At 43.4% G+C, this 12461-nt stretch overlaps 1 protein-coding gene across 3 annotated transcripts in view; it reads left to right on the forward strand.

Annotated features, from left to right (window-relative positions):
* The window catches only part of slc15a2 (solute carrier family 15 member 2), a 243672-nt gene that overhangs the window by 85885 nt on the left and 145326 nt on the right, over window positions 1-12461 (forward strand). For 2 of the 3 annotated variants that reach the window (XM_063052514.1, XM_063052516.1), the window contains exons 8-9: window positions 3501-3578; window positions 4897-4979. In XM_063052514.1, the coding sequence (XP_062908584.1) occupies window positions 3501-3578; window positions 4897-4979 (161 nt within the window). The remainder of the gene's footprint in view (window positions 1-3500; window positions 3579-4896; window positions 4980-12461) is intronic. The other variant, XM_063052515.1, reaches the window with a different exon arrangement.

Here is a 12461-nt window from a genome sequence, read left to right on the forward strand (position 1 = left end):
ATGATAAAATAATTCAAAGTCAGCAAAGGGAAATCTTGCCTGACAAATCTGTTAGAGTTCTTTGAGGAAGTGACGAGCAGGATGAACTAAGGAGAGGCAATAGATTTACTTGGATTTCCAGAGGCATTTGATAAGGTGCAACACATGAGGCAGCTTAATAAGATAAAATTCTGTGGCATTACAGGAAAGATACTAGTATAGATAGAGGTATGGCTGACAGGCAGGCGGCAGCGAGTGGTAACAAAAGGAGGCCTTTTCTGATTGGCTGCTTTAACTAGTGGTATTCCTCAGGGGTCAGTATTGGAACCACTGCTTCTCACATTGGTTGTCAGTGATTTAGATAATGGAATTGATGGTTTTGTGGCAAAGTGTGCGGATGATACAAAGGTACAGTATATAGAAACATAGAAACATAGAAAATAGGTGCAGGAGTAGGCCATTTGCCCTTCAAGCCTGCACCGCCATTCAGTATGATCATGGCTGATCATCCAACTCAGAACCCTGTACCAGCCTTCCCTCCATATCCCCTGATCCCTTTAGCCACAAGGGCCATATCTAACTCCCTCTTAAATATAGCCAATGAACTGGCCTCAACTGTTTCCTGTGGCAGAGAATTCCACAGATTCACCACTCTCTGTGTGAAGAAGTTTTTCCTAATCTCGGCCCTAAAAGGCTTCCCCTTTATCCTCAAACTGTGACCCCTCGTTCTGGACTTCCCCAACATCGGGAACAATCTTCCTGCATCTAGCCTGTCCAATCCCTTTAGGATTTTATACATTTCAATCAGATCCCCCCTCAATCTTCTAAATTCCAATGAGTATAAGCCTCGTTCATCCAGTCTTTCATCATATGAAAGTCCTGCCATCCCAGGAATCAATCTGGTGAACTTTCTTTGTACTCCCTCTATGGCAAGGATGTCTTTCCTCGGATTAGGGGACCAAAACTGCACACAATACTCCAGGTGTGGTCTCACCAAGGCCTTGTACAACTGCAGTAATACCTCCCTGCTCCTGTACTCAAATTCTCTTGCTATGAATGCCAGCATACCATTCGCCTTTTTCACCGCCTGCTGTACCTGCATGCTCACTTTCAATGACTGGTGTATAATGACAGCCAGGTCTCGTTGCACCTCCTCTTTTCCTAATCGGCCACCATTCAGATAATAATCTGTTTTCCTGTTTTTGCCACCAAAGTGGATAACTTCACATTTATCCACATTAAAATGCATCTGCCATGAATTTGCCCACTCACCTAACCTATCCAAGTCACCCTGCATCCTCTTAGCATCCTCCTCACAGCTAACACTGCCACCCAGCTTCGTGTCATCTGCAAACTTGGAGATGCTGCATTTAATTCCTTCATCCAAGTCATTAATATATATTGTAAACAACTGGGGTCCCAGCACTGAGCCTTGCGGTACCCCACTAGTCACTGCCTGCCATTCTGAAAAGGTCCCGTTTATTCCCACTCTTTGCTTCCTGTCTGCTAACCAATTCTCCACCCACACCAATATCTTACCCCCAATACCATGTGCTTTAAGTTTGCACACTAATATCCTGTGTGGGATCTTGTCAAAAGCCTTTTGAAAATCCAAATATACCACATCCACTGGTTCTCCCCTATCCACTCTACTAGTTACATCCTCAAAAAAATTCTATGAGATTCGTCAGACATGATTTTCCTTTCACAAATCCATGCTGACTTTGTCCGATGATTTCACCGCTTTCCAAATGTGCTGTTATCACATCTTTGATAACTGACTCCAGCAGTTTCCCCACCACCGATGTTAGGCTAACCGGTCTATAATTCCCTGATTTCTCTCTCCCTCCTTTTTTAAAAAGTGGGGTTACATTAGCCACCCTCCAATCCTCAAGAACCAGTCCAGAATCTAAAGAGTTTTGAAAAATTATCACTAATGCATCCACTATTTCTTGGGCTACTTCCTTAAGCACTCTGGGATGCAGACCATCTGGCCCTGGGGATTTATCTGCCTTTAATCCCTTCAATTTACCTAACACCACTTCCCTACTAACATGTATTTCCCTTAGTTCCTCCATCTCACTGGACCCTCTGTCCCCTACTATTTCTGGAAGATTATTTATGTCCTCCTTAGTGAAGACAGAACCAAAGTAATTATTCAATTGGTCTGCCATGTCCTTGCTCCCCATAATCAATTCACCTGTTTCTGTCTGTAGGGAACCTACATATGTTCTTTAGTCGTTAACATTTCTACCATGGCTACAAGATTCTGACTATCCACATTATCTATGCCTCTCATAACTTTATACATTTCTATCAGGTCTCCCTTCAGACTCTGACACTCCAGAGAAAACAACCCAAGAGTTCATACCCCTAATCCAGGCAGCATCCTGGTATCGCTATTCTACACCCTCTCTAAAGTTTCTACTTCCTTTGTGTAGTGGGGTGACCAGAACTGCACACAGTACTCCAAATGTAGTGCAACTTCAATGTAACTTCCTGACCCATCTACTCAATTTCCCAAATCATTTCAAGGCAAACATGCGATATACCTTCTTTACCATCCTCTCTACCTGTGTTGCCACCTCAATCAGTCAGTGGGTGCCGTCCTGAATCCAGAGTTGGCGGCTATGCACCGCCATCTTCTTCGATCTTGCGATAGCACAGAGTACAGCCTCTCCTCCAGTTTGTTCTCACTGGCCGCCTTGGCACTGCCCGCCGCCGCCCCCGCCGGACTCGAACCCGAGACCATGTTGGTCTCCAGCCGTGGCCGCTTCTTTGAGCTTGGCCCTTCCTAAGGCGGAGGCCTTAGGCAGATCCAGGCACACAGTGCAGTGCCCATAGCGTACGATTCGTAGATACGTGGTGAGGCTTTAATCTCTTCCACGGAAGATGGCCGTTGGCTCACAAGGAGCTCATCCGCCCTTTGTCAGGTCTTGTTTTTTTGAGTCCTGCTGGGTGTCCTCACACCCTCCTCACCAGACTAAGTCCGGTGGGGGAGGCGGCCCAAGTTGCCAACCACTCGACCACAGCCGCCGGCCAAGCGCCGGGTGCCCGCCCCCCCGCCGAATCTCTCCGAGTGTCCGGTGCCCGACCGAAAAACCATGGTCGAGCGGCCGACAACCAAACCACCACCTACAGGGGACTAATTTGGACCCCAAGATTCTTTCGTACATCAACACTGTTAAAAGTTTCTGTAAGGGATATGCTCAAAAGATGTACTTGTTCTTCCAAGAATTTCCTCAAGGTCTCCCTGGAAAGATGTGTTGAAAACTGTGAGTGTTGGAGATCCAAACATCATCTGCACATCCATTCTACCAAGGCCTTTCAATAATAGGTTTCAATGAGCTCTTTCTCCCCACCCCCATTCTTCTAAGCTCCTGAGTGCTGGCCTAGAGTGATCAAATGCTTCTCATTGTTAACTCTTTCAGTTCCAAAGTGATTTTCATGAACCTCCTCTTCTGTGCTAAGAATACATATTCAGTGTTTCTGCCCTCCTTGACATTGTCTTGTGTTTTCAGCTGACGTGACGTGTTTTGGTGGCGAGTGTTACGCTTTAGCTTTTGGTGTTCCTGCTGCTCTCATGGTGATAGCATTAGGTAAGCTGAAAGAACACCCTCAACAAGCCATCCTTATGAACATTCTGCACTCATTGCTGCCGGGATGACTCACCGATCCCCCTTTGTACTGTCCACTGAGTCCCTTGGTGTTAGCAGAAACACTGGGTACTTGAAGGTTGAAATCTTCAACCCCACAACAAATGTATGGGCATCCTAGTTCCTACAGCTGCGTATCCTGAATCTTGGTAATATGATACCTTGGACATATTTATTCTTATATAATTGGCTTTGTTAATAAGACTAGAATGCCCTACCCAAGATTTGCATGCTGATCTGTTTCTGAGCCTTTGTGATAAAGGTGCTCCCACAAGGCCTGTTGGGTGGTATGTCCTGGGATTTTGAACTCGTGCAAATGACGCAATGGCCAATCTACCTGAAATTCATGAACGTGCGTAATTTAGAATCATAGAGAAATACAGAGGTACTTCAGCCCATTTAGTTCATGCCAAAACCATTTAAACGGCCTACTTCCATTGATCTGCAACAGGACTATAGCCGTCCATATACCTACTATCCATGTACCTATCTAAACTTCTCTTTGACTTTGAAGTTGAGCTTGCATGCACTACTTATGCTGGCAGCTCATTTTACACCTCTTGACCCTCCAAATGAAGAGCTTTCTCCTCATGTTCCCCTTAAACTCTTAACTTTTCACCCTTAACCTATGACCTCTGAGTCCCACCCAACTTCAGTGGAAAAAACCTTCTTGCATTTACCCTATCTATACCCTCATAATTTTGTATACCTCTATCAAATCTTCTCTTAGTCTTCTATGTTAAGAATAGAGTCCCGAAAGCTTTCTTTTTGACCCTATCTACCTCTGACGCCACTTTCAACAAATTATGGATCTGTATTCCAGGATCTCTTTGTTCTTCTACACTCCTCAGTGCCCTACTGTTCACTGTGTAAGACCTACCATGGTTGGTCCTGTCGAAGTGCAAAGCCTCGCACTTGTCTGCTTTAAATTCCATCTGCCATTTTTCAGCCTATTTTTCTAGCTAATGCAGATCACTCTGCAAGCCATGATAGCCTTCCTCACTGTACACTAAACCCCCAATCTGGGTGTCATCTGCAGATCCAGTTTACTTGAAGAGCTCAGTGGTGTTAGTGACCCTGTCCACCTCATATGTCTCGTTGTGGCTATCATGCGTTTGCAGTGGGTTTGTCACGAAGTATAACACTCTAGAGACCCCACATATCCAGGGAGGAAAGAAACACTGACAGCTCTTTGACAATAGAGCAAAACATGGTCTTGATAAAGGAAGCACTAATTTGGTTCATTTTTCCTTTTGTTTAGTCGTTTTCCTGTCTGGCAGTGGTATGTACAAAAAGCTTCCTCCACAGGGCAATATCTTGGTTGAAGTTTGTAAGTGTATTGGGGTAAGTATTCAGTGATCATCCTTCCTTACAGTTAATTTGCATATGATGGGTCTATAAGACCATAAGGTAGACGAGCAGAATTAGACTATTCAGCCCATCAAGTCTACTCCATCTCTGCCTCAAAGACACCCAATGACTTGGCCTCTACAGCAATCTGTGGCTGCAAATTCCACAGATTCAGCACCCTCTGGCTGAAGAAATTAGTCAGCTCTGTTTTGAAGGGATCCCTGGATATCTTAGGAGGCAGTGATCACAATCTGATTGAGTTCAACTTGAAATTTGATAGGGAGAAAGTAGTCTGAGGTAGCAGTATTTCAGTGGAGTAAAGGAAATTACAGTGGTATCAGAGAGGAGTTGGCCAAAGTAAATTGAAGGAGCTGCTGGCAGGGATGTCAGCAGAGCAGCAATGGTGTGAGTTTCTGGGAAAAAAGAGGAAGGTGCAGGACATGTATATTCCAAAAGTGAAGATATACTCAAATGGAAAAATAGTACAACCATGGCTGACAAGGAAAGTCAAAGCTATTGTAAAAGCAAAAGAAAGGGCATACAACAAAGCGAAAATTACTGGGAAGAGAGAGGATTGGGAAGATTTTAAAAACCTATAGAAAGCAACTAAAAAAATCATTAGAGGGGAAAAGATGAAATATGAAAGCAAGCTAGCAAATATCAAAGTGGATAGTAAAAGTTTTTTTAAAATATGTTAAAAATAAAAGAGAAATGAGAATGGATAGAGGACTGCGAGGAAATGAAACAGAAGAAATAATAACGGGGGACAAGGAGATGGCTGAGGAACTAAATGAGTATTTGGCATCAGTCCTCACTTTGGAAGACACTAGCAGTATGCCTGATGTTGTAGTGTGTGAAGGAAGAGAAGTGGGTGCAGTTACTATTACAAAAGAGAAGGTGCTCAAAAAGCTGAATGCCTTAAAGCACATAAGTCACCCAGAGCAGAGGAACTGCACCCTAGGGTTCATAAAGAGGTAAGCCACCCAGACCAGATGAACTCCACACTAGGGTTCTGAAAAATGTAGCGTTAGAGATTGTGGTGGCATTAGAAATGATCTTTTTAAAATGATTGGACTCTGGCATGGTGCCAGAGGACTGGAAAATTGCAAATGTCATTCCATTCTTTAAGAAAAGAGGAAGGCAGCAGAAAGGAAATTATAAACCATTTCGCCTGACCTCAGTGGTTGTAAAGATGTTAGTGTCAATTGTTAAGGATGAGATGATGGAATACTTGGTGACGCAGGTCAAGATAGTACAAAGTCAGCATGGTTTCCTTCAGGGAAAATTCTGCCTGATGAACCTGTTGGAATTCTTTGAGGAGAATACAAGTAGGATAGATAAAGGGAATGTAGTGGATGTTGTATATTTGGACTTTCAAAAGGCCCTTGACAAGGTGCCACACATGAGGCTGCTTGCCAAGTTAAGAGCCCATGGTGTTACAGGAGAGTTACTGACATGGTTAAAATATTGGCTGATTGGTAGGAGGCAGCAAATTGGAATAAAAGGATCCTTTTCTGGTTGGCCGCCAGTGATCAGTGGTGTTCCACAGGAATCGGTGTTGGGACCACTTCTTCTTATGCTGTATATAAATTATTTGAATGATGGAATAGATGGTTTTGTTGCCAAATTTTCTTCTGATATGAAGATTGGCGGAAAGGCAGGTAGTGTTGTGGAAACAGGTAGGATATAGAAAGATTTAGACAGATTAGGAGAATGGGCAAGAAAGTGGCAAATGACTGCAATGTTAGAAAATACATGGTCATGCACTTTGGTAGTAGAAATAAATGTGCGGACTATTTTCTAAATGGGAAGAAAATCCAAAAATCCTCTTTGGAGTCCTTGTGTAGAACACCGTAAAGGTTAACTTGCAGGTTGAGCTGGTGGTGAGGAAGGCTAATGCCATGTTAGCAATGATTTCAAGAGGTCTAGAATACAACAGCAAGGATGTGATGCTGAGGCTTTATAAGGCACTGATGAGACCTCACCTTGAGTATTGTGAACAGTTTTGGGCCCCTCATCTTAGAAAAGATGTGCTGGCATTGGAGAGGGTCCAGAGGAGGTTCACAACGATGATTCCAGGACTTAAAAGATTATCATATGAGGAACGTTTGATGTCTCTTGGTCTGTACTCACTGGAATTTAGAAGGATGATGGGGGATCTCATTGAAACCTTTCGAACGTTGAAAGGCCTAGACTGAGTAGATGTGAAAGGATGTTTCCCATATTGGGAGAGTTTAGGACAAGAGGGCATAGCCTCAGGATAGATGGGCGCCCTTTCAAAACAGAGATGGAGAGAAATTTCTTTAGCCAAAGGGTGATGAATTTGTGGAATGTGTCGCCACATGCAGCTGTGGAGGCCAGGTCGTTGGGTGTATTTAATGCAGAAATTGATAGGTTCTTGATTGGACATGGCATCAAAGGTTACAGGGAGAAAGCTGGGAACTGTAGTTATGTAGGAGATTGAGAAAAATGATCAGACATGATTGAATTGCAGAACAGACTCAATAGGCCAGATGGCCAAATTCTGCTTCTATGTCTCATGGTCTTATATCCTGAATGCGAGACCTTCCTATTCATGGAAATACCCTGTTCATATCCACTCTACCCTGCTTTTTCAGTATCCAGCAGGTTTCAATGAGATTCACCCTCATCCTGACCCATATCAAGTACGGGCACAGAACCATTAAACACACCAATTCTTACTATATTAATTATTATATATGAATGAAGATGTTTAAACTTAAGAATACTAGAGCACGAGAGGAAACTATTGGCCTGTAATAGTTCATTCAAAGAGTAGACTAGTTAGTTCCTTTCTCTGGAACACTTGCCATTTCCCTTGAACTGCAGATTGACAGTGATTGAATCTCTGTTTCCCTGACTTCACTCTTACCAGAGGAAAACACTAGGGGCATTATAATGGGTTAGATCTTAAGACATCGGAGCAGAATTAGATAATTCAGCCATTGCATCTGCTCCAACATTCGATCTTGGCTAATTTATTTTACCTCTCAACTCCATTCTTCTGCCTTCTCCACCTAACATTTGATGCCCTTACTAATTAATAACCTATCCAACTCTGCTTTAAATATACTCAATCACTTGGCATTGAATTCCAGAGGGACTCCACTTTTTGGCTAAAGAATTCAGAAGATTCAGAATCGGAATCAGGTTTAATATCACTGGCATATGGCATAAAATTTGTTGCTTTGCAGTAGCAGTACATTGCAATACATAGCAATAAAATCTTTAAATTACAGTAAGTATATGTGAAAAAGGAAAATGAAATTTAAATAAAGTACAAAGAGAGAGAAAAAAATACTGAGGTAGTGTTCATAGGTCCATTCAGAAAACTGATGACAGAGGGAAGATATTCCTGAAAAGTTAAACTGTGTGTCTTTAGGTTCCTGTACCTCCACCTCGATGGTAGCAATGAGAAGAAGGCATGTCTCGGGTGATGGGGGTCCTTAACGATGGATGCTGCCTTTTTGAGGCATCACTCCTTGAAGATGTCCTCAATGCTGGGTAGACTAGTGCCCGTGGCTGAGTTTACAATTTTCTGCATCTCTTTCTGATCCTGTGCAGTGGCTGCTCCATACCAGATGGTGATACAACCAGTTAGAATGCTCTTCACAGTACATCTGTAGACATTTGTGTCTTTGACACACCAACTCTCTTCAAACTCCTAATGAAGGACAGCTGTTGCCAGGCCTTCTGAGCAATTGCATTAATATGTTGGGCCCAGAATAGATCCTCAGAGATGTTGACACCCAGAAACTTGAAACCGCTTACCCTTTCCACTTCTGATCCCTCAATGAGGATTGATGTGTGTTCTAATTTAAGAAGGTGTGTGGCTGATTTAAGATGGTACCATTAAAAGGATACTGTTTGGATGCAGCTCCAAAGGGAATCCTCAGGTATTCCCATTTGGGACTATATTCCCGTTTAAGACTTCTACAGTTGAAATTTACTTTCACAGCCCTGGGTAATTCAGTAAACAGCTTTGTTTTAAGACATTTAAAAAAAATCTATGAAAACTCAAAATCAATTAACCTCAGATGACGGATTGGGGTCACGAGTGCAGTTCTCCTGTAAGAAAATGGAAGTGGGTATGGTGTGCTGCTCTGCAAGAGCAATCCATACTAATACATCACCCCAACCTTATGCTTCCTTATCCTATGGATGTCTTTTATGTGGCACCTTATCAAATGCCTTTTGGAAATCTGAGTAAATAACGTCCATCTGTTCCCCTCTATCCACTGTGCTCATTATACCCTCGAAGAACTCCAGTAAGTTGTCGAACAGGACCTGCCTTTTCTGAATCCATGCTGTATCTGCCTGATGGATCCATTTCTTTCCAGGTGCCTCATACTTCTTCTTTAATGACAGCTTCAAACATTTTCCCAACTACAAATGTTAAACTAACGGGCCTGTAGTTACCTGCCTTTTACCTAATCTTTTTTTGAACAGTGGTGTGACATTGTTACCCACATGAACCACAACAATTGGATCTTTCCCCTTCCACTTCAAATTCCTCTTCAGGTCAGATAAGTTGTCCAGAACCTGGGCACCGGGCAGGGAGCACAGCCTTCGGGATGCTCTATCACCGCAACAGAACTTTTTTAGTTCTCCTGACCAGTCACAAATAATACACACAAAATGCTGAAGGAACTCAGCAGACCAGGCAGCATCTATGGAAAAAATTATCTTAATCCTAATCCAATCCACTGGGACCTGCCCAGAGTCCAGAGAATTTTGGTTGATGATCACCAAAGCCTTGACTATAACCTCTGCCATTTCTTTCAGTACTCTGGGATGCATTCCTTCAGGACCAGGGGATGAGTCTATCTTAAGGCCCACAAGTTTTTTCAGCACTACCTCTTTAGTGATAGCTATTGCATTGAGGTCCTCACCTCCCATCATATCCATATCATCTCTCTTTGGCATGTTAGACATGTCCTCTACCGTGAAGACTGACACAAAATAGTCATTCAAAGCCTCAGCCATTTCCTCATTACCCATATCAATTCCCCCTTCTCGTCCTCCAAGGGACCGACATTCACTTTAGCCACCATTTTCTGCTTTTAATAATTGTAAAAACTTTTACTATTCAATTGTATATTTTGTGCTAGCTCATTTTCATAATCTACCTTCCCTTTCTTTATTGCTCATTCAGTGGTTCTTTGTTGCTTTTTAAAGTTTTCCCAATCTTCCAGTTTCCCACTACTCTTGGCGACTTTGTATGCATGAGCTTTTAGTTTGATGCCTTCCTTTATTTCCTTAGCTATTCATGGCTGGCTTTCTCCTCCCTTACGGCCCTTGCTTTTAACTAGAATATACTTTCAACGAGCACCCTGAAAAATCTCTTTGAAAGTCTTCCACTGTTCCTCAACCGTCCCACTATATAGCTTGTGTTCCCAGCCTACCCTATCCAACTCCTCCCTCATTCCATTATAGTCTCCATTGTTTAGGCATAATACACTGGTTTTAGATCAAACTATTACACCCTCTTTTTGCATGAGAAACTCAATCATACAGTGACCACTGTTTCCAAGAGGATCTCTAACTACCAGATCACTTATTTTCCCTGTCTCATTTCACAGGACCTGATCTAAAATAGCACATTCCCTTATATGATGAGTAACATCCTGTTGAAAGTCATCACAGTTGCATTCTTTGAAGTCCTCCTCAAGACTGCCTTGACAAACTTGATTCGCCCAAACTATGTGCAAATTAAAGTCCCCCATGATAATTGCTGTTCCATTCTTACATGCCTCAGATATTTTTCTGTTTATTGCCTGTGCCACTATAATGTTATTATTCACCCCACTAGGAATAGGGTTCCCCTGGTCCTCACCTACCACCCCACCAGCCTCCGGGTCCAACATATTATTCTCCGTAACTTCCGCCACCTCCAACGGGATCCCACCACTAAGCACATCTTTCCCTCCCCGCCTCTCTCTGCATTCTGCAGGGATCGCTCCCTACACAACTCCCTTGTCCATTCGTTCCCCCCCCATCCCTCCCCACTGATCTCCCTCCTGGCACTTATCCGTGTAAGCGGAACAAGTGCTACACATGCCTTTACACTTCCTCTCTTACCACCATTCAGGGCCCCAAACGGTCCTTCCAGGTGAGGCATCACTTCACCTGTGAGTCGACTGGGGTGATATACTGCATCCGGTGCTCCCGATGTGGCCTTTTATATATTGGCGAGACCCGACGCAGACTGGGAGACCGCTTTGCTGAACATCTACGCTCTGTCCGCCAGAGAAAGCAGGATCTCCCAGTGGCCACACATTTTAATTCCACGTCCCATTCCCATTCTGACATGTCTATCCACGGCCTCCTCTACTGTAAAGATGAAGCCACACTCAGGTTGGAGGAACAACACCTTATATTCCGTCTGGGTAGCCTCCAACCTGATGGCATGAACATCGACTTCTCTAACTTCCGCTAAGGCCCCACCTCCCCCTCGTACCCCATCTATTACTCATTTTTATGCACACATTCTTTCTCTCACTCTCCTTTTTCTCCCTCTGTCCCTCTGAATATACCTCTTGCCCATCCTCTGGGTCACCCCACCCCCCCGCTTGTCTTTCTTCCCGGACCTCCTGTCCCATGATCCTCTCGTATCCCCTTTTGCCTATCACCTGTCCAGCTCTCGGCTCTATCCCTCCCCCTCCTGTCTTCTCCTATCATTTTGGATCTCCCCCTCCCCCTCCAACTTTCAAATCCCTTACTCACTCTTCCTTCAGTTAGTCCTGACGAAGGGTCTCGGCCTGAAACGTCGACTGCACCTCTTCCTACAGATGCTGCTTGGCCTGCTGCGTTCACCAGCAACTTTGATGTATGTTAGTTCACTGACCTTGTTTTGAATACTACAGGCATTCAGATAAAGTGCCCTTACACTCATTGTGCTTTTTCTCTTTTGCACTTGACTTTTCTGGATCCACCCTTACTTTTCTCTTTTTTATCTTTTGTTTTACTTTATCTTTATCCACACTTTTCTTTTTTATTTGTCGATACTTTTCCAAACTGTTGAACCCACCGCCCTCTATTTAGTTTAAAGCCCTATCCGCCACGCATTTAACTCTCTAAACTTCTTGATCCTGTGCCTATTTGTACGTGGCTCAGGTAGTAATCCAGCAATTACCACATTTTTGGTTCTGCTTTTCAATTTACTCCCTAGTTGCAAGGTCCTCACCTCCAACAAAAGGCAGCTAAAAAATCTATAAGAAGGGAAAAGATGAAATATGAGGGCAGACTAGCCAATAATACAAAGCAGGATACCAAAAGTTTTTTCAATTATATAAAAAGTAAAAGGGAGGTGAGAATTGATATTGGATCACTGGGAAATGATGCTGGTGAGGTAGTAATGAGGAACAAAGAAATGGTAGATTAACTTAATGGGTACTTTGCATCTGTTTTCACTGTGGAAGATACCAGCAGTGTGCCAGAGGTCTGTGAGGGTCA

Source organism: Mobula hypostoma, chromosome 6 (assembly GCF_963921235.1).
Source record: "Mobula hypostoma chromosome 6, sMobHyp1.1, whole genome shotgun sequence".
NCBI lineage: Eukaryota > Metazoa > Chordata > Chondrichthyes > Myliobatiformes > Myliobatidae > Mobula > Mobula hypostoma.